Here is a 27,384-nt window from a genome sequence, read left to right on the forward strand (position 1 = left end):
TTCAGTCATATCATCAATTTTATTGATACTTCATTAAAATGTGTTACAAATAAATTCTATGAAGACTTGAAATTAAAAAAACAAAAAGATTGATTTGGAGGATGAAGAAGGTGGAGCTACATTCAGTGGGAACCACTGTCCCCTCACATGCTGAGCCCTCAAACCTGTCATCAGTGCCCGCTCCTCCTGGGGAGAGAAGGACTTCTCGTCTCCCGTGGAATAGAGGTCTCAGTCCCACCCTGGACTGTCGCAGTGCCAAACCTCTAACACCAAAGCTGGGCACAGTCCTCTCAGATTGCTGAGAAGAAATCTTGAAAATGGTTCTCAATGCCCACATCAAATGAGGAATCTCATGATCAAAGAGCAGCCTGTCACAAGAAGACATGATACCAGTTTGATGCCGTGACCCACCCTCCACAAAGGTCAAGGAGAGTTTTACGTCATTTCTCAGCAGTTTGTCAAACCTGGTTTGGTCCAAACAGGGATGGACCAAACCTTGTATGGGAACTCAGCCGCGCCAGGGGTTTGCATTCCTGCTTTTGATTGCCACAGGGCTGGCAGGCTTCCCTCCCTCTGGCTCCCACTCTCAGGAAGCCATCCACAGCTGCTGGTCACTTGTCACACCCTATCCGGGAGGTGGCAGCATTTCAATGGTAAAGCAACAGATCCCCAGGCTGTGGCTAACGACTTCAAAGTTTGATAGGAATTGTGTCATTATTTCCCAAAGAGTTAACTCCATCCAGCTAAAGTGAAGTAGTAATGGGTAAAGGCTTGTAATGGGTTATAAGGAAATATTGGGACTTCATACTTCCTATGCTAGATTGGGACAATTCCAGGGAAAATATTTATAGCAGGCACTCAACAAAAATTTACTGCATATACCAGGCACTATGCAAAATCCTTAGAAATGTCCTAAAGCAGACAAAGAGATTTGTTTTAAAGTTACACTCACACCCCTGACCTTTCTTTCCAGAATGTTGTTCACTGTACCACTTACTTTACTTTTTCCCCAAATAAATGAGGACCCATAGCCAAGAAAAACTGTTCCCAATACCAAAGATATGGAGACCAGTTGTCCAAGACTGGGGTCTGCCTGCAAAATTCGTGCCTGCCACCTGGTCTTCAAAATCACCTGAATCTTAGGCTCGTCTGGTAGAAGACTGAAACTGTTCTCTAGCCCTCTCTTGAGATCCAGACCTCTACATTCAACTGCTTTCTGGACACCTTTACTTAGATGTCTTAAAGGGTCATCAAGTTCAACTTGTCCAAATGGAATTCACGATCTCCACCTCCACCTGGTCCTCCTCCAGTGTCCCCTCATCTCAGCAAATGACGCCATCTGCCATTCAGATGTATAAGCCAGTGATGTAGGAATTACCCTCCAGCCTCCTTCCCCCTTCACTGCCAGACAATCCATCACTCAGTCTCAGCCATTCTACTTGTTAGAATATTGCAGGGGCCCCTTTCTATCTTTGTATCTCGATCTCCACTTAGTTCAAGCTGCCAGCATCTTTCACCTGGATCTCTGCAGCAGACTTCTGACTGGTCTTCCTGCAACCTCTTGCCCTCTTCCATCCTTCCTCCAACCTGTAGCTTAAGTGTTCTTTTAAAGACCCAAATCTGACCATTTCACTATCACTAACATCCCAGTGGCTTCCCGTTGCTCTTTAAATACAGAGGCAGATATGATACAGAATTCCTGGGGAGGCCAGGAGAGACCAGGGACACCCTGCTTACAGATAACCTGTTGCGTTCTTGCTGTAACAATATTTTTTGTAATGACGAATAACCTTGCTTTCGGTTCTGTGAAAAGGAGACTAGATCACTTTGATTTCTGGTAACCAAAAAACTGCAACCCATACAGTTCAGGAGGGGGTAATTAGCCTTCTGAATAGAAACTTTTCAAATATCCTAAAGACACTGTAACGAACATCTTGAGTCAGGTGAGACCCCAAAGATGAATTTGCCTAGAGCTGAGTGGGCCAAACCTGGCCTGCCACCTGTTTTTGTTTTTAAAATATTTATTTATTTATTTGACTGTGCTGGGTCTTAGTTGTGGCGTGCCGGATCTTTAGTTGTGGCATGTGGGATCTAGCTCCCTGACCAGGGATGGAACCTGGGCCCCCTGCATTGAGAGCAAGGAGTCTTAGCCACTGGACCACCAGGGAAGTCCTGCCACCTGTTTTTATAAGTAAATATTTATTGGAACACAGTCACACTCATTCATTTGTATACTGCCTATGCCATTTGCACTCCAATGGCAGAGCTGAGTGGTTGCGACAGATTATATGGCTTGCAAAGCCTCAAATACCTGGCCATTAATAAAAATGCTTTGCTGACTCTGCTCTAGAGGTTCTCCATTATGGGCCGCACATTAAAATCACCTGGAGTGCTTTTAAAAGGGATCAACTCAGAGATTCTGATTAAACTGATCTGACATGGGATCCTAGTATTAGAATCAAAAACTTCAAAAATTTCCCTAAGTAATTCTAATATGCAGCTACAGTGGAGAATCACTGACATAATCCAGTCTCCTCTCACACGTTAAGTTGGCCCAGATGTCAGGATATGTCTCCTTCTTGTAATGAATCATCAACGACTAATATCTACAAATCCCTGTAAAGCACATCCATCTACATGGTCTCATTTGATCCTTAGAACAAATCCGAGGTCCGAAGAGCAAAAAGCGTTACTGTCCCTGCTTCACACATGACAGAATTCAGGCTCAGGGAAAAGTCATGTCCCCAAAGTCTCCTATTTAGTAAAGAGAAGCTAACACTCACGTGCAGGTCTTTTGAAACAAGTCCACTGACCACTGATATTAATTGTACAAGTTACATATTTGTATTTTATTTTGGCCAATGGAGTCCTACTTGCTTTCATGCTCTCAAGGCATAGGACCATAGCTACCCTTCCCAGAACATTTAGATATCTGCCTTCCTAAAGGAGACGATGCTCTGTGTAGTCTCTAGAATTCCTCAAGGTCACTGTGAGGGTAGAGTGAGGAGAGGATTGTATGCACGCAGGTATGTGATGTACGTCCAATCCCCATCCATCCCCACCTCAATTCAACCAGAGCAGGCATATTTTTTACCTGTTCAAGTATTAGGGTTCCACATACAATTCTGTTTGAATCAGGAGTTTCCCCTTTGAAGACCACTGATCTGGCTTAGACCTTAGTCTGCAGTTTCGATCAAGGTGGCACAGACACTCTGCCCCCGGATTCCTGTCACTTCTTACATCATCGACAAGTTCTTCCCTGTTGGTCTAAATGAAGTCCAAAATAATAGTTTCTCATAACGCCAATATTGGTATTGTTTTTTGAGAAATCAGACTTATTTTTAGTAGAACAGACATCTGTTAGGGTAACTGAAGTTTCTTGTTACTGCTTCCTGCCCACCTCATGCATCCCATATAATCCATATTGGAAAAGCATCATCCTCATCCACTCCCTCTCACTGGGCCACAGCTGTTCTCCTGCCTGCTCACTATGTCTGCCTCCAGAATAATCCACTGGTTTTCCACCTTGCTTCCACTCTTAGGCTTTCCTTTCCTGTGGAAGTGAGGCACCGATGATGGGAAGTGGGGGGCGGGGTAGGAATAAGACATATTCTTGCATTTCTTCATGTTTCCAGAGAGGAAGGAACTTTTATTCCCCTCTCTACAGAGGTGAGAAACCCTACAGTGGGCAGAACACATCCAGCTTTTAATTTTGTGACCTTATTTGCACCTTTCCACAAGAGGAGGAGTGACTAACCTAATTGGTCAGAGTCCAGGATATTCAAAGGGCTGAGTTTTTATCAGCATCAGTGCCTGAGTGCACGAGGCGTGCTGTGGTCCTGAACTGTGTCCTCATAAGTCAGGGTCTGTTCTCAAACCTGGCAGGAGGATTATAGAGAGAGGGAGTAGGAAGCCCCCACTGTGTAGATATATTTTTAGTTCCAAGAATGACAGAGACACTCAGGGTTACACCCTGGCATGACCTCATATTTCAACACTTATTTGAGGAGGCAATTACCAGTGAATCCTAAAGCCTAACTGCCAGAAGCACCCTACTGCTCAGTAAAAGCATAGTCCCTAAAGCTTAAGACAGACACTGTAGCCTTAAATAAACATGAGACATCTTCACCTTCTTATTTAACAGAGTCATGTCTCTCACTTTACTAATTCTCAAAATATACGGTTCCTTTTTACATACATACACAAACACTTTTAAACATAAATACCAAATTCAAGAGAATCAGATGGGTAGATAAATTTAGGAAGCCAAGAGCACAGAAGAAAAGGCCAGTCACCAGATTTTACAAATGATCATCTGAACTCCTTCTCTGGACATTCAACTTGATATATTATCCTAAATATCCCATGTCACATGGTCCACAAGGTCTTCCTTTAGGATTCGGAAGCAATCAATAGCCATACTTATCATTAAGATGGGTCCTGCCATCTCCACTTTGGCCTAGATCAGAGTAAAAAGCAGACAAAAAGCAAGCATTTTAGTGCCTGAATTTCTATTAATTATTAGTATATTAGAAACCCAATCCATAGAAAAAGCAACCTGTGATAAGCATATGGGAAAACAAGCAACTCATATATTGCCTTAAGGGTATAGTAGGAACATAAACTAGTATAATCCCTATAGAATGCAATTTCAGGTCTCTTAAAAATGTTCGTAGCCTCTGATCCAACATGTTGATGTTTAAGAATTTTTTCCTACAAGTACACCTTTACACTTGCAAAATTACACATATTAGAGGTTACTTATTGCAGACTTGTTTGTAATGGCAAAAGACTGGAAACACAGCAAATATTCATTGAGGAAACTGGTTAAATAAATAAAGGTATATCCATACTATAAAAAAGAACTATGCAGGCTTCCCTGGTGGCGCAGTGGTTGAAAGTCCGCCTGCCGATGCAGAGGACACGGGTTCGTGCCCCAGTCCGGGAAGATCCCACATGCCGCGGAGCGGCTGGGCCCGTGAGCCATGGCCACTGAGCCTGCGCGTCCGGAGCCTGTGCTCCGCAACGGGAGAGGCCACAACAGTGAGAGGCCCACGTACCGCAACTATGCTACCATTACAAAAAAAAAAAAGAAAGAAATCTATAAGTAGCTATGGAAGGATGTCCATATATTATTAAGTGCAAAACAGTAAGGTATAGAATATGCTTCCATTTGTGTAAAAAAAGTGATGAAATATTATGTATTTTATTGCTTACGTAGGTATTTTACATTATATATATAAGAAGTCATAAGAAACTGATATTTGGTTGTCTTTAGGAAAAAACTGAGTAGCTAAAGCACAGCTAGAAGATTTTTTTTCCCACTTTAGAGAAAATTTAAAATACATGCAAAAGTAAAGAGAAAAATATAATGAACCTCCGTGTACCCAGCACCCAGTGTTAACCATGATCGACATGTGGCAAATCCTGCTTTATCTCTTGCCCCTCCTCTATCTTCCCTCATCCTCCACCACTGGACTATTTTAAGGGAAATCCCAGGTATCATTCCATCTGTGAACACTTCTGTACGTATTCCTGGAAGACAAGGACTTTTTCTAAAAAACATAACTCAGTATCACTCACACTTTAAAAAAATTAACAATAATTTCCTAGTATCATCACATATCTAGCTAGTGTTCAAAATTATCTGACTGGCTTATAACTTTTTTAAATAAGTGTTTGTTTGAATAAAGATCCAAACAGAATACACAAATTACATTTGGTTGATATGTCTTTTAGATCCTTTAATCTACCCAGAAGGGAGACTTTTCCACTACATACTCTTGTAATGTTCTTATACTGAACCTTAAATATATATTACCTATTCAGAAACCTAAATAAATAAATATTAGAGGAAAAGAAAAATAAAAACCATCTACCTTCAGGTGGGACCCACACACAGTAATCTGGATCATCTTCTGGATAGTTGGAGGAAAGTGTCAGTGGAAGCTGCAAAAACAGATAGGTTATTTTATTCAAAAGAATTTTAACTCTAAGAATTATTGTCCCTATCCCCGTGGGCAAACAAAAATTAAGAGAGAACAGCTTCCACTAATGATCTTGACATAAGTAACCAAAAATGGGGGAGCATTCTCTCTCTGAATCTTGATTTTTTTTCCCCAAAGCCTCAACAAGCTGATTTTCAGCCAGTGAGAGTGATGTTTTTTCTAAAAGAGGCAGTCAAGACAGGTGTGACTCTAAATGATATAACCTCCACAGAGGAAAATTTGACATTTGCCTTTTGATTCAGGTGCAGAAAAGTTAACAAAGCAAGCCTGACTGCTATCCTTTGAAAGGCCTGTTTGAAAGACTTGTTGGTGGCCATCTGGGAAGTTGGATTTCAAGAGGGTTCCCACTACCGACAAAGAGTGGCCCACTGGGCCAAAACTGTTCGTAAAAACAACGTGGTTTATGTTGAACACCTGCTTTCCTTCTAGGACAATGGAATTGGGGTAGATGCCAGACAGGGGATACCTATGTGATCAGTACCCAATATAAATCCTGGGTACTAAGTCTCTAATGAGCTTTCCTGGTTTCACAAGTTGTCACTCTTTGTGAGGGGAATTAAGCACATCCTATGTGACTTCACTGGAAAAGGACCCTTGGAAACTTGTACCTGGTTCCCCGGACTTCACTCCATGTTCCTTTTCCCTTTGCTGGTTTTGCTTACTAATTTTGTGATGTAATAAATCACAACTGTAAGTTCCACCACATGCTGAGTCCTGTGAGGCTGCTTGTGAATTACCTAGCCTAAGGGTGGTCTTAGGGACCTCCCGACACCAATTCCATTTCTGGGAACTTACAGTATCCATACAAATTATATACACATAAGGTTATTCATTATAGCACTGTTATAATAAAAGACTAGAAAGAACCCAAGTGTCCATCGATAGAGCACACCCACACAGTGGGAAGCTCCCAGTGCACTGATATACAATGATTTCCACCACAGGTTAAAAAAAAAAAAAAAAAAATCACAGTGTAGCATGCAGTATATTACATTCTACCTTTTGTGTAATAAAAGGAGGAAAATAATATATTATTCAAATGTCTTTGTGCATATTAGGATATGGAAAGATTCACAAATAAAAGAGGTATGTGAGCAATTATAAAGAACAGAGTAGAGACAAGAATAGAGAATCCAAAAAATAAAAATTCAAAAATAAAAGAGCCCAGATTTCTAGAAGAGCGGGTAGAAGGCAGCTGGGAATTCTGCTAAGATAATCCCTGGATTCGCTCTTCTGGACATGGCCCATGGCAAAGGGGGTCATTTTTACTTCCAGAGAAATGAAGATTATGACTGAAGCACTTACTTTGCCTAGACCAGGAGCTTTCTTTTTCTTCAATTCATCTCTGCTTTTCTCATATTCATTCTTTGATGCTAATTTATGAAAAAGAAAAAAAAAAAGAGGCAATAGCTATTTCAGAAAAATAAAATGGAAAAGAAAAATTCCTCCCTAAAGAGATTATTACTGAAGAAAACATCACAATCTAATTCTTAAAAATTCCTCCTACTACTGTAAAGACTAGAGAGAGAGAACTGTCCCTTCGTTAACAACCTTAGTTTTCAAATCTTAAGCTTAAATTTAATCACACCTTTCGAAAAGGTAAAGGAAAATGGGGCTGACTTTACTATTTTACAATTTAATCATTACAGTTAAAAGCAGTAGAAAACTGGAAAAAAAACAGTCCTTTTAATAGCCCAAGCTTTCAACCAATTTATTTTAATAATGTTGGAATCACCCCCATGATAGGCATGTATTCAACTCTGGGAGATGTAAAATTGTAGAGAGTTTTGCATGGCCAGAGGGAAACATGAAGGCATTAGGTGCTTTGGGGGTCGGGGGTGGGGGGGAACCCAGGAGACAGAGGAGGAAAAGAAAGGCCAACAGGATGGCACCAAACATGAACCTCTCATATATTCCAACTCTGTCCATAGCCCTGGCAGCAGCATCTACCCAGTGTCTGCGCCCCTCGGGTCAGCTGCCACCCCCTCCTCTCTGACACCAGTTGGCTGCCTGTGTGTGGAGCAGCAGTGGAGTCGCTGTGCTACTTGCCTGAGGGTTCCTCACACAATGCAGCTGTCTCACTAATCTCTTGAGAACCTTTATTCTGTTCCACTTGGCCGAGTTGAGACATGTTTTCTATAAAATGCAGAACCAAAGCATATCGTATTACTTAATTCGTGGTGGGGAACCAAGAAAACAAATCAAAAGCAAGAAAAGCTAAGTACCTACATAATCATCCAGTTTTACTATCATTAGCTTCAACTAACCTTAATTCGGTTTTCAATAAATGTGTCTCCAGAGGTCTAACAGAGAACCACCAATTTTCCACTTCAAAAACTGGCCAACTCTGAGGTAAAACTTTTTAGCAATACTTACCAAACCCTTAAAAATGTACATATTCCTCGGCCTAGAAATTCTACTTCAAGGAACATATTTGAAGAAAATAATCAGAGATGAGCACCAAGATTTATTATATACAAGTATGTTTATAACAGCAAAAATTAACAAATAACTTACATGTATAATAATGTGGAGTTGAGTAAATTATGGCACATTCATGTGATGGACCACTTTGCCCCTTATTAAAACCACATTTCAAAAGACTTTTAAGGCATAGAAAAAAATAGGTTATAAAATAGCATGTACAATACAATCCCAATGTTATTTTATAAATAAATAAATAAATGCCTGGAGTAATCCCTAATCAGCTGCAGATTTACTAATTAATGTATCTTATAAACCAGATTTTTAAATCTGCTATTTTTAGACACATATTTACTTCGGTCCCTTAAGCAAAACAATACAGTACTTACTGCTCGCCTCCCCACTGACCTGTTTATGTAACACCCTTACAATGGGTGGATCAAAGATTAGACTCTGCAAAAAGGATGTGTACTACCTTTTTTGAAAGGCCAAGCATTGTGTCAATAACAAAGGAAAATGCAAAAACAAAAGATTTACTTCTCACAGATGAGAAAACAATAACTTTTCTGTGTCTAAAACAGCTGAAGGTGACTCAGGAGAAGGTCTACATACCAGGCCTGGTGTTTTTACAGGGACTTGCCTGGTTTGTTTTGGAAGTCCATATGCACACATTCCCACACACGTTTAATGCCAGTGTTTTTTGCTTTTCCTCATGCTCCCTATTTTCTGTGCAGCCTTAATCTTGCTAAGCAGTTTGGCCAACCTGCAGGAAAATAACCCCTGCAGCTGACAAGGGTTAAGAGGATACTAAAAAGATAAATAATAATCTCTGGGCGTGGGAGATTCCCCTTTTCTTCTTTGGACTTTTAGGTATGATCCAAAGTTTCCAAAATAAACATATATGCCTTTTATAATCAGAAGAAAACATATTTAAAAACTAATCAATTCCCTCTTTTATATTTTTCATCAGCCCTTTGTTGAGGTGGGTGAATACGACATGTCAGGTTCTCTGCTAGGTACCATGGGCAAAAGGATGAATAAGGCATGATGCTTCCTGAGAAGTACATCCAGTGGGTGCAATTATGTTTAGCCTCTGTTTCGGGGATGGGGGAAAAATGAATAAGGGGAGGCTAACCCCGAGACCACCTAATCAGGCCCCATCATCCGCCCTGTCCCACTGCCTTCCAACCACAGAGTGGCGGCAGCTCAGGACTGCTCCACAGCTCCTGTGGTTTCAGATTCCACAGCTTTCGACGTTCCATAATTCTGGAATACACTGGAAATACTTGCCCTTATTTTACAATGAGGATAAATAATGACTGGCAATCAAAGAAAGACCAGGAAAGTATGTTTCCACAGAGTCAGCTGTATCACACATCACAAAGTGTCACAAAGCCAAAATGCACAGGCAAGAAACTGGCTTTGCTTTTTCAAACCTATCCATGATGAATGCATATGCCCACTGAATAGCACAGGAAGGAGAAAGAAGACATTACCATGATTTTTTGTTTCTTTAGAACATGTGAAATCTGTGGGAGGACCTGTTTCCTGCACTGCTCCTTCTGGCTCTATCTCCTGCTGTACCCTACTGCTCCCCGCCTCCATTTTCTTCTTTTCATGCTCCTCCTTTTCTTTCTCCTCTTGCTCTTCCTCCTCCTCCTCCTCCTCCTCCTCTTCTACTTCAGGCTCATCCTTCATTCTCATTAGAGTTGGAGGGAGTTCTGGACGCTTGGGGGGTAACTTCTATGAAGGAAAAAACCCATGAACAAGCAGTTCTACAATATGACAGAGACACATCTTTTCAAGGGGGTTAAGCTAAATGAGCAGAATGTCTAACTTCTCTAGGCGGATCAACCCTGCCGAAGTTTGTTGGAAGGAGGACTTTCACGTGAAATATTATCCATCTACGAATCCTTAACATGTATGTTTGCTAATTTCTAGGGTCAAAAGAACATGAAGTATGAAACACTTGAAACATCTTGTAGGGAACAAAAACATTTATTCCAGGTACGATTTACTGAGTACCAGCTGTAGGAATTCTGTCCTGTTAACCCCTCATGATGTTAAATTCATTACAAATCTTAATTCATTACAAAATCTCCTAGGGAGGAAATCAGACACACATTCCTAAAAAATAAATCATTTGTGCAACTTTTTCATTTTAGATTTAACACAATTTCAAGGAAACAAGATATGTAAATCAGTAAAACAGATCCTGAAGAAAAAGAAATTTCTTGAATAAGGTCAAATATTCTAATCAAGACCTTTCAATAAACTTAATTATTAGAGGGCTTCCCTGGTGGCGCAGTGGTTGAAAATCTGCCTGCTAATACAGGGGACACGGGTTCGAGCCCTGGTCTGGGAGGATCCCACATGCCGTGGAGCAACTAGGCCCGTGAGCCACAACTACTGAGCCTGCGCGTCTGGAGCCTGTGCTCCGCAACAAGAGAGGCCACAATAGTGAGAGGTCCGTGCACCGCGATGAAGAGTGGCCCCCGCTTGCCACAACTAGAGAAAGCCCTCGCGCAGAAATGAAGACCCAATACAGCAAAAATTAATTAATTAATTAATAAACTCCTACCCCCAACATCTTAAAAAAAAAGTAATTATTAGAAAAAGTTGATTACAGCTTAAAGAATAGGAAGAAGGTACCAAAGTATATGTTACGTATATCATTTTTTAAATATAGGATTTAGCTCAGTAATCCTAAGGACAGCTTTTCAGTAAAGAGTTTTTCTACTAACTAAAATACCCTCTCCCCACCTCACAGAAAAGCCTCCATCACAGGTAAACCACATGGTACTCACTCAGGACACATGGTTGGGACTTCAGACCTCTGCCAACAGAGGACAGTTTACCCTAATACAAGGTGTTATGGACTGAACTGTGTCCCCCCAAAATTCATGTTGAAGTCCTAACCGCCAGTACCTCAGAATGTTACCTATTTAGAGATAAGGTCTTTAAAGAGTTAAGTTAAAATAAGGCTGTTAGGGTGGGGCCCTAATCCAATATGACTGGTGTCCTTATAAGAAGAAGGAAAGCCGCCAGAGTTGCAAGTGCACAGAGGGATGACCATGTTAAGAGGTCATCAAGGCAACAAGAGGGCAGCCATCTGCAAGCCAAGGAAATAGCCCTCAGAGGAAACTAACCCTGCTGGCATGTTAATCATGGACTCCTAGCCTCCAGAACTGTGAGAGAATAGATTTCTTTTGTTTAAGCCACCTAGTGTGTGGTATTATGGCAGCCCTAGCACATTAATACATAAGGTTATGCTCTTTGGGGTGATGAAAACCTTTTAAAAACTGAATGTATAAATAAGGATGTACAAAGAGCAAAAACACATATCAGTGAAGTATTAGAGGATAGTAGAAAGATCACAACTCAAGAGATATAAGACCTGGATTTGATTGCATCTAGTTACTTAATGATGGTGTGATCTTGAATTTAACCTCTCTGACCCTGCTCCTCAACTGTGGGCGGTAATATTCCCACACATCATAAGGTGTTGGAAGGATTAAACAAAGTAAGAAAAACGATATGGCAGAACCAGGTGTAGAGATTATGTTACTACCAAGTGTTAGCTGACTCTGAATATTACAACATCTAACCACCAGTAAAAAAGCAAAAAAACCCAAACAAACCCAGAAACCACAGGAGACCCTTTCTTAAACGCAACATTGATCACACATTAATAAACTGGTATTCTAATTCACAAATCGGTTACATGCAAATTGATTCACATGAGTCGATTCACCAATTCTTGATAAGCCTAGGCTGAAGAGAAAAATCCAAGAACCATGTCCTGGGAAAGATGTGATCATACCAAGCCCACAGCCCCTTTTTACATGACTGTGGGATGAGTCATCTGAGTTTTGAAAAGAAAAGATATAAATTAGCTCAGGATAACTCAAGAGCTAAAAGTTTAACACCCTGACCCACAACTTACCCCTATTGTTCCAGTTTTTAATTTGAACTTGCTTCCTCCTTTCATGGCACCAAAGAGAGGCAGTGTAAGCTTTTTAGCTTTGTTTTCTCCATCTGTAGCCTGACTTTCAGTTCTAGGAAGAAAGAATAATTATCTATTCCAGTGAGGCCAAGGTTTTATCTAAAAATACCATGGTAAACAAACTTTTGGTACCACAAAACTTTCCACAAAGTGAACATTTATGCCTACACGAATAAGAAAGAGGTATTCAGGCCAGCAAAGTCTGAATGGACAACACTGCTGATTGTCACTGACACAGAGGTATTAAGGGCAAGATAAGGATTCTACCTTAGTCTAGCAACTTACAACATGCTACATGACTTCACATTCATAAAATGATGCCTACAGTACGCGGGTCACTGGCAAAGGAGAATACACAGGCATGCCCCATACCCACTAAATGGCAGGAGATGGATCCGTGATGTAAAGCCCTATTTGCCATCAACCTCTGAAGAGGACTCGGTGCTTTACTTACTTACCTGGAGGCCACACTTATCATAACCACACACAACAGCTCTGAGCACAGAAGTTAAAAAAAAAAAAAAACGTATGTGTAAAGGGTACGGGAGGCAGGATATCCTGTGTAGTGAGTAACAACAAAGACTTAATGAGAGACCCCACAACTGGCGAGCTTGTCAATGTTCTCAGTGGCTGAATATAGTTATAAAAGCTAAGCACATGACGGTAGAGCTGAGGAAGAGCAAAGAGAAGAGACTGTAGAAATTAGAAAAGAGCAGGGGAAAAAAGAACAAAGCAAAAGCAAAACAAAAGGGATGGCAGTTGAGTTGACAAGACACTCAGAGAGTAGTCAGAGGTGACAATGACAAGATAGCATGAGGAGAAAGAGGGGAGAAAGCCCTATGCTTTCTTCACATTGACTACAGGACAATCCTGCCTTCTGGAATATAAGGACAGCACTGGCCCTCCTGGCTCACAGGGGCCCATACAAGAAACTGACTACGCTGCTCAACCCTAAAGCTCCATTTCCACTCCTGCCTTCTTTTACCTAAGTCTTACCCCCTCGGTGGTGCTCTTGAGCCTAGCCTCACCCCCGTTCTGTACCAGAGACAGACCCACTGCCTTGCTGAGGCCATCAGAGGAAATCCTGCCTGCCTGGCCTTAAAGACACTCTGTCAAACATCCCTCACATCCCTTCCCCACAAGCATCAGGAAGCATGGAAAGGCAAAGGCAAGAGCAACACAGATATTTTTCAGCTCCATTAAATAGCTTGGCTGGCCTGGAGGACATGCAAAGACTCCCAAAGGAGAAGAAACAGTAGAAGATGGGATCACAATCAAGAGTTGCTTGTGGGTGGAGCAGAGGTGGACTTAGGTAGGAAGTTTAGAAGTTCAACCCTCAAGTGAGAAGAGGAGGGAGAAGATACACAGCATCTGAAGGCCAGTATCCAAAGTAAGAAAGGGAGCAGGAACAAGGCAGACACACAGACAGCAGGAGGGGAGGCTCTGGAGGAAGCTGATGTATGTCTTCTAGCTCAGAACACCTCTCCGGGCTGACTTAGCAAATTAAAGGATTACAGAGTTGGAATTAAAATTCACTGTTAATTTGTCTAACCTGGGCTATGGCTCCTGAGTTTTTACCTTTTCTCCACAAAAACGATGTCACAAATTGTTGCCAAGTATATCAATGATAGTAAAAATTACGACAATGATAATACATATGCCAGCACTTTATTAAGCGCTATTCAGTTAATCTTTGCAACATCATTATTCTAATTTACAGATGAGGAAAGTGAAGATCAAAGAAGTTACATAACTTGCCTTAAAATTCCCAAAGACTAATTGACAGAGCTGAGAATGAAACCCAGGAAGTGTAACTCTAGTGCTAATCTCCCTCCTCACCGTCAGTAAGGTAACTCGAACATCATTTGCGGCAAATAGACTTCTGTAGACTGATCTATGCATCACTGTATTAAATATCCAAACTACATACAAATCTTTGAACAAACCTGCTAGTAATTTGGGGATACATCTTCTGTGCAGATGACCAAGAGCTCCAGAAACGGTTGGCCATTACATTTTTGTAAACAGAGGTGCCTCTCAATTGATAGATACTCATGTATGCAATGCCCCCAGCATCAAGTTACAGGTTTTGTACACAGGGGTGAGGGGCTGAATAGATGCTTACTGACAACCTAAAGCAGCACTGTCCAGCAGAACTTTCTGGAATGATGGAAATGTTCTCTGTCTGCGCTGTCCAATACAGTAGCCACTAGCCACATGTGGCTATTGAGCACTTGAAATGTGGCTAACGTGACTGGAGAACTGAACTTTTAATTTTGTTTAATTTTAATGTCACATGTGACTCTCAGGTGCTGTCCTGAACAGCACGGACCTCAAGAAAACAAGATACCTTCTATATTTAACTACCTTCATAAGTGAGTGAATGTACCTAGGTAGTACCAGTTTTTGAGATGCCCATCTGGATTGTGTTTATTGAGGATTGCTTACTTCTACAACCACCTACTCAACATTTTCAAAATTTGTTGACACCACATAGAAGACAATTTTAAAATATTGTCAAGTTGAAAGACTGGACCTCTCTCTCTCTCTCTCACTCACTCACACACTCACACACACACACACTCACTCACTCATAAATACTAGCCACATCTGGGAAAAATTATTCTTAAAATCTTGTTTACAAATTCCTCAAAAATCTTCTGGATGTCTGCAAATGGATTTGGGTTAATCTCTTCCAATAATTTCCCCAAAATCAAAGTTAACAATAAGATCAACTTCAGGGGATTATGCTTTTTCCCCCTTTTAAGGATGAGATTCCACTTTAAAAAAGTATTTAAATATAGTGAAGAGTTATCAACTGGTTCTTAAGAATGACAGATATAGGCATTAAAATGACTATCTGTACTCACATCTTTTCATCTGTGGTTTTAAAATCATAGATAAAAACGGTATTACATTGTACTATTTGTATTTCTCTTATTATGAGTGAGGTTGAGTTTATATAGTTAAGAGTTATTTGTATTTCGTTTTCAGTGGCCTTTCAGTTGACATCCTTTGCCCATTTGTCTCTGGTGAATAGGTCTTTATATATTAGGGAAATTAACCTTTTGAGTATGTTGCTCTTTAAAGAAGTTTACTCTGCACTAAAAGTATTAAGTAAAAATTTAGAGCCCTCCAATGAAACAGGAATCAATACCGTTTTCCTTAAAAACCCTGTAGTGCTCTAAATTTCACAAATAAACTGGGTTTTTAGTTACTCCATGAAACCACTGCCTTCTGTGCTTTAAAGAGTTCCTTATAGTCTATTTCTATTTCTAGTCCATAGTGATTACCTAAAAAAATAAAGATATAATTCAAAATGTTATCTTTGTGAACATGCTTATTTAAAATTCCAAGTATAACTAAGACTTACTTTTTTAGTTCTGGAATCTCTGCTGGCTTTACAATTTTTATCAACCCTTTAAGTCTCTGCTGTTCTTTTCTCAGTTCAAAAGTTCTCAGGTGAAGTTTCTTCCGGGACACACCATCTAATGCATTCCCTGATTTCATTTCTGACATGAATGCATCTAAAGAGTCCTGAGATGGTGACTCTGATAGAGCTGTCCAAGAAAGGGATAATACATGTTTAGAAAGACGGCACCAAATATTTTATAATTCAGCCCAAGTTTCCATAGAAAAGTCACTAACTTAAAGCTGGACAGAAGACATTACTGATATTAGGAATAAGGAAACTGGTTATACCTGGGAGATCTTAGAAAGTCACTTTGCCTCAATGGGCTTCATTCCCCTCATCTGTTAAATAAAGAGGTGGAACCAAATAATTTATAATGTTCTTTCTAGTTCTAAAATGCTATGCTGCTCCTTAGAAAGGCTCCATATCCTGTAAATCTTACTAATCAATGTAGCCTTAGTACCTAGCAAAGTGCACTACACACAGTAGGTGCTCAATAAATATTTGTTTAATGAGTCATTACCTTACCTGTGCCGGAGGCTTTCAGTCTCTCAGAAATTTCAGAGAGTTCCTTTTCAGCATCATTTAACTTTGCAACCTGTAACACCCAAATTAACAGGGTTAGCAAATGTTTTTCTTCTTTCAAAATGTGGTAGCTTTCCTTTTCTTCCTCCTCTTATTTTAATTATTGTGACAAGTTTTTTTTTAAATATATTTTTTAAATTAATTAATTTATTTATTTATGGCTGTGTTGGGTCTTCGTTTCTGCGCAAGGGTTTCCTCTAGTTGTGGCAAGCGGGGGCCACTCTTCATCGCAGTGCGCACGCGGGCCTCTCACTATCGCGGCCTCTCTTGTTGCGCAGCACAGGCTCCAGACGCGCAGGCTCAGTAATTGTGGCTCACGGGCCCAGTTGCTCCGCGGCATGTGGGATCTTCCCAGACCAGGGCTCGAACCCGTGTCCCCTGCATTGGCAGGCAGACTCTCAAGCACTGCGCCACCAGGGAAACCCTGTGACAAGTTTTAAGAGGATTAATTCAGAAGTCCATTTAAATCTGCTCCTCATGGAGTTAACATTTTTCATTTGTTTATTTAAATCTAATTGAATAAATATCTGAATTAAAGAATCAAGAATTAAACAGAAGGAATGTACAGAACATAGACCTTATTTTACTCAAAAGAAAGAACTCAAGGGACTTCCCTGGTGGTCCAATGGTTAAGAATCGATCTTGCAATGCAGGGGACGCCAGTTCGACCCCTGGTAGGGTAATTAAGATCCCACATGCCTCAGGGCAACTGAGCCCGCAAGCCACAACTAGAGAGCCCACATGCTACAACTAAGACCCAACGCAGCCAAAAAATAAATAAATAAATATTTTTAAAAAAGAAAGAACTCAAGGCATTTGTTTTCATTGATGAATCAAAACAATAGATGTTAGATAATGTTTTAAGCTCTGAATACTACTTAATATAGTGAAAATACAGGTCATCTTATGATAATTTCATGAAGGATACACTGTTTAAAACTACAGGCAGGGCTTCCCTGGTGGCGCAGTGGTTGAGAGTCCGCCTGCCTATGCAGGGGACACGGGTTCGTGCCCTGGTCCGGGAAGATCCCATGTGCCGTGGAGCGGCTGGGCCCGCGCGTCCAGAGCCTGTGCTCCACAACGGGAGAGGCCACAACGGTGAGAGGCCCGCGTACCACAAAAACAAACAAACAAACAAAAAAAACTACAGGCATAGCTCATTTTATGGAGCTTTACTTTACTTGCACCTTGCAGATATTGCATTTTTACAAATTGGAGATTTGTGACAACCCTGCATTGACAGAATGATGGTTAACATTTTTTAGCAACAAAGTATATTTAAAGTATACATTGTCTTTTTAGAGATAGTGCTATTGCACACTTAATAGACTATAGCATACCTTTTATATGCACTGGGAAACCAAAAAGTTCGTGTGACTCACTTTATTACAATTTTCATTTTATTGCAGTGGTCTGGAATTGAACCCGCAGTATCTCTGAGGTGTGCCTGTATTACCAAACTACACTCCTCAAAATTTCTTTCACGATTCTTGGCTGCCGAAAGCCTAGAGTCAATTTCACCTCAGAATGTCCCAACTTGGAACTTTTTCCTTTCTTTTTTGGGGGGTAAGATCATATCCAAAGAATGCTCGTTAATGGATCACTACCCACCTAGAGATAGATATAGTCTCTAGCAACAAGCCAAACATTTTCCAGCTTGGATAAGACTAGTTGTTTGTTACCATCAAATTTACAGATCATAAAAATTATACTTCAGTACTAGATTTCAATGCTACTGCTTTAAAAATTATAATTATAGGGGCCTCCCTGGTGGCGCAGTGGTTGAGAGTCCGCCTGCCGATGCAGGGGATACGGGTTCGTGCCCCGGTCTGGGAGGATCCCATATGCCGCGGAGCGGCTGGGCCCGTGAGCCATGGCCGCTGGGCCTGCGCATCCGGAGCCTGTGCTCCGCAACGGGAGAGGCCACAAGAGTGAGAGGCCCGCATACCGCAAAAAGAAAAAAAAAAAAAAAAAAAAAATTATAATTATAAAAAAATTTAAATAATACATTATTTTATGTAAAAAATTAAACTACCACAGCTATTTCTATAAATAAAACTTGCCAACGATTCAAAGGTCTCTGGCTTCTCATCAATCTTCCCAGCCTTCTTCATTCGGTTCAGACGCTTCTTTTCAACCAGGCCAGTCCGATCAAGAAACGTGTCATCATCACTATCATAAAAGTCTTCATCTTCCCAGTTCTTGGCTTTCCTTTTCCGAGATACTAGAGGTAGATAAAATAAATGATAATGAATCAGGTTAAAAAAAAGAAAAAGAAAGAAGGCAAGTAGACAAGCAGCTTAAAATATCACCATCAGTTATTAAAAGAGAGGATTCAACAAGCTGCCAAACTACACATAAAAACAAAGGGCTAAACCTTGAAGACATTATTACAAGTGAAATGAGCCAGACACAAAAGGACACATATTGCATGATTCCACTTACATGAGGTACCTAAAATAGTCAAATTCAGAGAGACAGAAAGTAGAACACTGGTTACCAGGGGCTGGGGGGAGGAATAGGAAGTTACTGTTTAATAGGTACAAGGCTTCAGAATGGGATGACAAAAAAGTTCTGAGATGGAAAGTAGTGATGGTTGCACAACATGAACGTATTTAATGCCACTGAACTATATACTTAAAAATGCTTAGGAACTTCCCTGGTGGTCCAGTGGTTAAGATTCCATGCTTCCACTGCAGGGGGCATGGGTTCGCTCCCTGGTTAGGGAACTTAGACCCTACACGCCGCGTGGTGTGGCCAAAAAATACATTAAAAAAAAATTTTTTTTAATGCTTAGAATGGTAAATGTTATGTTATGTATATTTTACCACAATAAAAAAAAAGTTAAAAAAAAAGTTAAAACAAAGGGCTAATTTATTTAATGAGCAAAAGCCCTCAAAAATCAATTAGCAAAAAAGGAAAAAGATAAATGAGGAAAGGGCCAATAATCCAAAAGAAAATTTTAAAAATAATAAAAACAATTCACAAAAAATGAAATACAAACGCCCAACCAACATTTGAAAAGATGTTAAACTTTTTTTTAATAATTAAAGAACACAAAATAGAATAATGAGATACCACTTCTTACCTATTAGACTAGAAAAAACATAAAAAGATTAATAATGCCTAATTTGGTAAGGATATGGGGAAATGGACTCTCAAACAGTTGGCTGGAATGCATATTTACACCATCTTTCTGATGGTCAATCTTACAACAGCTGTCAACATTAAAGACGCAATTAATCCAGCAATTCTACTTAAAGAAATTTATCCTATACACATCAATGAAACATTGTAACCATGAAAATCTAGAAAGCCCATCAACAGGGGACTATGGTAGCTATTACTTTTTTGTCTACCCTATGTCATCTTACTCCCCTTGTTCTGGTAAAAGTACCCCCTTTCCTCGAGAAAATTCCTCCCCCATTCCATCTGGATTAGGGGTAGTCATGTGACCAAAGCCAGATCAATAAGAATCTTTCCCTCATAGTTACACTTAGATACAGGGAAAAAGAGGCTCTCTTTCCAATGAGGTTAATAAAGAGAGAAGATATAAATCCAGGGCTGTAAGCATCCCTCTTTTCCGCGTGGGGTAAGAATCTGTCTGCAAAATAAAACCATGCATTCATGAGACAGACTCACTCACAGATACACATATATAAGTTGTATGTGTCCTGGTGATACTGAGTTCTGGTTTTGTAGCACTAAGTTCTGCTTCCAGAACTTGACGTCCTGGTTCATGCAGTTCTTCCTTCAGTCCTGTGAGGTACTCTTCCCAGCTTCTGCAGCCAATAACCTTTCCCCCTAAGCTAGTTTGAATTAGGTTTCTGTTATTTGCAACCAAAACAGTCCTTATTAATATAAACCTGATAATTTCCAGGTTAAGATGGTACACTGAACACACGTATCTAATTTTGTTCTCTCCCCATACCCCACTAAAACTGCAGCAAAGAGATCTTTTTTTAAAGACACTAATCTACAAAGACAGGGAGAATAGTAGTGGGGACAGCAACACCAAATTTTTGTAAATTAAAAAGCAGACAGATATGTGGAAACTAACTTAGCAGAAATAAAAAATAAAAAATGGATCCTAAACCAACAATGGGGAAAGCTGAGAACCAAACTGATTATACTACAGAATCTTCAAAAGGATCTGGAACTGGGGCTGGATAGTAGTGCTAAAATATAGAAGACTGAGTAAAAGCTGATTGAGAAACAGATTCTTCTCCCTGGCTACTCACCTCCTTCCCACCCCCAGGAAAAACACAGAGTTTAAGACAGAAAGTCTTTGAACTATGGGTTGACTAGTACAATTGAGGGCATGGGCACTACATTCAAAACACAGTACTCTCCTGAAAACAGCTGAATGCTGAGAACACGCTCAGCCATCTCCACCATGCAGCGCTAGGAATGCTGGCAGCCAGTCCTCTCCCTTCATGCAGGAGACTGGAAGAGTACTCTCTGGGGAATCTTGCCAGCAGAAGAAGGAAAATATAAGGATACTTACGAGGAGAGTTCCCCAGCAAAAGGCCCACCCACATCATTGTATAGTGTTCCTCAAACTTAACAAGCCCCACCTATATATTCCAAGCTGCCAACCACATTTTTTGTCCCTATATAAGTATCTACAACCAAGAAATACATGACATCTGAGAAAAACCTCTACCATGCATGATAGATACCAAATAAACAAAAAGAAAAAACAACCTGGAGAAAACAGATGAGCAGAGAGATGAGACATTAATAATCCATGAACAACAACAGGATATTCTGTTTTAAAAATGAATATTCAAAGAACAAAAATGAGCTTTGGAAATTAAAATCTTGATAGCAAAATGAAGACAGAAAGATAAAGCTGCAGAAATATCCCAGAAAGAACAAAAAATACAAATAGAAAAGAGATGGGAAAAAAAGATAAGAAACTTAAGATGATCGGTCTAAGAGGTTCAATACCTAAAATAACAAAATTCCAGAGAAAAGAGAAAACAGAGGGATGAAATGATGGAATGGCACAGTTCCAGAAATGTTCCTAAACTGATTCCCAGATCAAATGGACCCAACAAGTACCCAAGGGAAGTGGATGAAAATATACCCGCAGAAAGGTACATCATAGTTAAGTTTCAGAGCCTTGAGAACAAAGGGAAACATACAAACTTCTAGTGAGAGGGGAAAAAAAGATGACATACTAGAGATCAGCAATCTGAATAGTTTAGGACTTTGATAGCAACACTGGATGTCAGGTAAGAGCAATGCCCTCAAAGTTGTGAAGGAAAATTACTTCCAATATAGAATTCTATTCCCAGCCAAACTATTAACCAAAAGTAAAGCTAGAACAATTATATTTTCAGAGTGGAGAGTTTAATAAAGTTGACTTGCTATATATCCTTTCTTAGGAATCCACTAGAGGATGTCTACCAAATCAACAGTAGACCAAGAAAAATGGAAGATGTGAACTCCATTGAAGATTATATCTGTGCCCCCTATTGTTGTACCAGCTTTCTATCCTGCCAAAACTACAGAAAGATGTGCTCCACTAAAACAAGGGAGTAAACCAAGAAATATGAGAATCACAAAACAGAAAATCCATCCCTGGAGAATGAGAAAGGAAATCTCAAGGAAGACAGCAAATGAAGTCCCAAATGACTGTTCTGCAGCAGGCCTAGAGAGTGGTCATCCTTAGAAGAATGAGAAGAGTCCTCTTCAGGAGAAATGTCTCCAAAAGAGTCAGAACTGATAAATTACTTAATGTGATTGACCATATGGAAAAACATACTGAAAGGCTACTGAAAGGTGTGGGAAGAATGAGTAAGAGGTACCAAAAAAATCAAACACATGAAACACATACACAATTATTAACTTTAGAAAAACAACAACAACAAAAAACTGCTCAGTTGTGACTAATATTTGCATAAACGTAACCATGTAAATATCAAATACTAATTTAAGTCAATAGATAATGTTTAAATGAATCAAAATATAATAGCATATTCATGTTTTTTAGAAATATGAATTTTTTTAACATTTATTCTTTTTTTATTGAAGTATAGTTGATTTATAATACTGCATTAGTTTCAGGTGTACAGCACAGTGATTCCATTTTTGTTTTGTTTTGTTTTTTTGCAGGTTATGTTCCATTACACGTTATTATAAGATACTGGATTAGAAATATGGATATTTTTAAAGGCCAGAAGAAATAACTGAAAGAGTTAAAAGCCTTCTAGGGATGAAGATTGGGGAGGGGCAGGACAAAGAACAGGTATATTTAGTTATAAGCCTTTGGTAGTTTTAAATTATATGTAAGTTACTTTGCAATAAAATTAATTTTAAAATAACTAAAAAATAATTATATACCCCAATAGATTTTTTAAAAATAAGGTAAATTTAATGCAATGACATGGGTAATGTCCATGATACATTCTTATGTTAAAATGTCACAAAAGAATACTATAAGTAACATAAATGCATTTGTGTATGCGTAGTTTTTTTTGTTGAAGGATCTACTTCTGAACACACATCTATAGAAAATGTCTGGGAGAATACAAATAAACAACGGTTACTTTTGGATATGGAGATAGGGAATTTTTTCTTTTCACTTCATAGAATTCTGTACGATTTACATTTTCCCCCTAAAAAGAAGTTTTGCAACCTTATGTTAAATTTCCCTTCCTTCTTTCCTTTTGTTTTTTTTTTTTAAAGAAAAGTGTTCTCACGTACTCACCTGCCTCCTGACGCAGCAATCCCAAAGTATCAAGGATTCGACAAGCTTCCAGTGAGCACTGGATCATTGCCTCTCTTTTCTTTCCTGAGTGAATAGCCTCAGCCACTAGCTGTTTTCCAGTTGAATCATCCACAGGTAATCTGCATTGGTTTGGGGGGAATTATAGCACAGCACTAAGCTCCAATTCTCATGAAAAAAATTAATATTTTATGATAATAGTCATATTTTTTGAGATGGCTTTTTAAGCTCTCAGTTCATTTTGTTCTATCTTGCCAAGGTTGGACTTCAAATCTTTTCCTTCCACCTTTTACTCATCCCACCCTAACCCCAATGTGTTACTAAACTATCAAGGTCCAAATTCAGGAATAGGCTAAAATTAAGATTAAAGTTGCTCTTTGGGTTGTTGTCTGTAACCATAAATTAAACCTGAAATTGACCACTTCCCATAAATGGATGTGAATGAGAAAAGAACATACCTCACCCTGCAAAGCCAAGTGCTATGACCCTGTTCATCAAACTCATATTCTAATTCTTCTCCTGTGGGAGGAAGAAAGACAAAACAATTTTAATAGCATCTGAAAGTTACTAGTTGATATAAAGGGAAAAGACAACAAAGGTTAAGTAAGAATATAAAGTTCTCAGACCACATTGAATACTAAATTTCAAAGCATTTCACTTCCTATTCCTAGGAATTATTATCTGATAATAAAATTAGAATGAGCTTGAGGCAGAGAAAAGCCCAAACTCAAATCAAAACAACTCTCCATACACAGGTTTGTCCCCTATATAGGAGCTTTCACACTTATAAGTTGTAGACTTAGTGTTAATTTATCATGGTTGCCTAGTTTTTAGAAGCATAAATATTAAGTGCAGAATGCAAGCAGTTCATATATATATTTACACTCATACACACGTGCACACATACACATAGCTGTTCTCTCAAAGCATTTCTACTGAAACTATTCTCTGTGGAAACATTCTTTAAATCATACGAAGTGAAAATCCATGTTAAGAATTACTGGGGCTTCCCTGGTGGCGCAGTGGTTGAGAGTCCGCCTGCCGATGCAGGGGACACGGGTTCGTGCCCCGGTCCGGGAGGATCCCACATGCCGTGGAGCGGCTGGGCCCGTGAGCCATGGCCGCTGGGCCTGCGCGTCCGGAGCCTGTGCTCCGCAACGGGAGAGGCCACAACAGTGAAGCAACTGACCACACAGGCAAGAACTGAACGAGGAGGAGAGCAGATAAATTACAGCATTTCTAAGTACCTGAAGATCTGGAAAACCACCCTGTTGTGGATACATTATACTGGCAGTGTCAGAATCTGTTTACATACCTTCTCGGTCAAAAAAACCTTGGAGAGCCTTTTTTGGATCCTTTATATAAAAGGCCTCTCTTTCCTGCTGAAACTCTAAGACAATGGGGTTCTCTTCAGCCTCATCCTCTACAGCATCTTCTCCTACAGGATATGGGAAAGAAAGAAAAGACAATCAGACATAAGAGACTATCTGAATGACACCCATTATCCCTTCAGGCTGAATAAAGATACAGTTATCAGTGATGAAAAGAAAGGTGGGGGTGGGGGGGAGGAGGACAACCACAAGACCATCAGTATGAACATCTTCAGGTTTTCTAAATTGTGTGACAAGTTAAAACTTTTCATGGCACCTTATTTTTGTTCTCCATCACTACATGTATTGATATTTTAAAAGCAAAATTACCTACCACATTCTCTATGTAAAAAAAAAAAAAAAAATGAAGTTCCTCAGCCCAGCATTCTCACTCTCTCACACCCAGGTCTAACACTTTGTCTTCAGTATAATTTCCCAATACTTATCATATCCACCAACAGACTGGTCTACTTAGTACTCCATTACAATCATCAATCCCTGCCCCAAATACCACCCCAATGCTCAGCTTCTTAAGGGCTTCTTTTCCTTTCCTCCAAGTCCCAGCTCAAAACCCTTCTGTTTATAAACTTATAAACTGTCCCAAAGATCTGTTAGTGCTGCCCAACAGAAATATAATGAAAGCCATGTATGCAATTTACATTTTCTAGTAGCCACATCAAAAAAGAGAAACAGGTGAAATTATTATCAAGGAATCTACATAAAAATATTATGCATATTTTACATTCTTTTTCTACACTAAGTCTAAAACCCAGTGTGTATTTTACATTTACAGCACATGTCAATTTGGACTAGCCACACTGTAAGTTCCCAACGTGGCTGATGACTACCATATTGGATAGTGCAGGTCTAGGTCCTCAGTGACTGCTCCCTTCTCTGAACCCTTACCCTAGCATACTAATGGTTTCTAGCTTTTGTTTGGCACTTACCACAAGTAATTTCATAAGATTTATCTGTCTTCCCAACAACATAGTATGGCCATCTTCTAGCGTTTCAAAATCCTAGCTCCTGCATACCCATCCTCTAAAATGTCTGGTGTTATGGAAAATTCCATTTATTCCTCTGATTAGATATTTTCACATCTCAGGGTATTTACACAAAGTATGAAAAATTCAAGAGAACTCCTATACTGAATAACAGTCTGTTTTATTTGACTGAATGTAGTTTCACCCCCTTTAGCAATAATCAGTACTTAATTAAATGTTAATGGTTAAAAATAATAAACTATACGCTGAGGAACTTTTGAACAAAGGAGTGCACTGTAAAACACGTGAAAAGAAATCAATAGTGCCCATAATTCAATTTCTTGGCATCAGAAAAGTTAATAAATCTGAGTTTGGGTAACCTAATGTGCAAACTGTATTTGTCCTATCTATCTCAAAGAGTCATGAAAGCTGTATGACAAAAAGAAAAACAAAAAAACCCCAAACAAAAAAACACCAAAAAACATTTAAGCGTACTAGTAGAAATGAATTTAAAATATTAACCTCTGGCAGCAATCTTGATGCCTTACCCATTCCCCAGGTGCAGCCCATTTCATCATCTTGACTACCAGTATTTCTCTTTCTTTCAGCTGTATCCGTTTCCTCTTCTTCATCTGAGTCTTCTCCCAGCATCTTCTTCTCCAACATCATGTGTTGCTGCTTGCGCAATTCCTTCAGTTGCGTTACTGTCAACTCAGATTCTGCCTCTCGGTCTTCCTCTGGTCCCTGATGGATGAAGCAAAAGAATTTTTTACGGTTGACTGTTAAAGTCACTTTCAGAAATATGGCAATGTGTACAGAGGTCTGGAGATGAGGGGCCAGATTCCTCCACTTTTGTAATCGCTAAGACAAGCTCCTTCCTTAGTGAAAACTTAACGAGCTCAGGAACGCAGCCGGGTGCACTCCAGAGACTGCAGTTCTAGGTTTTTCTACTTACCTGAAAAACAAAGAGCCGGGTGCTGCCTCCAAAGCGAAGAACATGCCCGACGTGGACCCGACAATAGGTGCGGGGCGGGATGCGGGTTTTGTTAAGAAAAGTGCCGTGGGTGCTTCCCAAATCGAAGAGGTAGAAGCCAGGCCCGTGGCCGTCGCATTCTGCCTCGGGACCGGACACCCTGTGCTGCAGCACAGCGTGGTAGCGAGACACCGAAGGATGCTCCAGGCACACGTCGCAGCTAGCGAGCCTCCCGAAAAGGCAGCAACTCATCCCTTTCAAACTCCGGGTGCCAAGGATGGTGCCGCCCTTCAGTGTCTCTAGGCTGTAGGGGGCCGTGGCGGGGCCGCCCCACGGAGGCTCTCGGTAAGGGGGAGCCCGGGCCGGGCCGCCAGGGGAAGGAGCAGCTGTGGGGGGCCGTGGCTGCTCCTCCGCTGGACCCCTAGTCTCCCCGCTGTCCAGCGGGGCTGGCGGGACTTCAGGCTCCGCGGAATGGGAGTCCGGCAGCGCCGTGGACCTTTCCTTCTTTACCGCCTCAGGGTTTGAAGGATTGGTGGCCGGGGCTTTGCCCCGCACCGCCGGGGGCAAGGGCAGGCCTGGCTTCTTGAAGTCGCCATTGAGTTCCTGCGAGGCCAGCGGCTCTGACTGAGAGGGACTAGCAGCCATCATCAAGCGCGTGCAACCTCGAAATCTGTTCCTGGGAAACCTCACCCCCTCGGTCTCTACATTCCTCTCCACGCCTCCCTCTCCCCAGCCCCCAGCGGCTTCTCTGGCAGCGACGGTTGAGTTGCTCCTTCACGACCTAGAGCGTTGTGAAGAAGTGAGTATCCTGGGAAGTTATAAGAAGAGGAAAGCAAAAAGGCGGTCAAGGTACTGTCGGAATGGGGACATCTTTAGAGGTTGCAACT

The 27,384-nt window shown here is 40.4% G+C and overlaps 1 protein-coding gene across 1 annotated transcript; it reads right to left on the minus strand.

Moving 5' to 3' along the window:
- On the minus strand, positions 1-27,358 carry SLC4A1AP (solute carrier family 4 member 1 adaptor protein). The gene is made up of 14 exons (XM_081253659.1): positions 26,480-27,358; positions 26,073-26,268; positions 24,487-24,609; positions 23,630-23,690; positions 23,154-23,293; positions 18,499-18,659; positions 16,379-16,448; positions 15,812-15,998; positions 12,379-12,490; positions 9,929-10,175; positions 8,058-8,144; positions 7,314-7,381; positions 5,880-5,949; positions 1-4,459 (listed from the first exon to the last, which is right to left on the minus strand). The coding sequence occupies exons 1-14, from the start codon at positions 27,143-27,145 to the stop codon at positions 4,410-4,412; spliced, it is 2,238 nt and encodes a 745-aa protein (XP_081109785.1). The 5' UTR covers positions 27,146-27,358; the 3' UTR covers positions 1-4,409.
- Positions 27,359-27,384: the final 26 nt, after the last annotated feature.

Source organism: Mesoplodon bidens (assembly GCF_964165515.1).
Source record: "Mesoplodon bidens genome assembly, chromosome: 14".
In the NCBI taxonomy this organism is placed as follows: Eukaryota; Metazoa; Chordata; class Mammalia; order Artiodactyla; family Ziphiidae; genus Mesoplodon; species Mesoplodon bidens.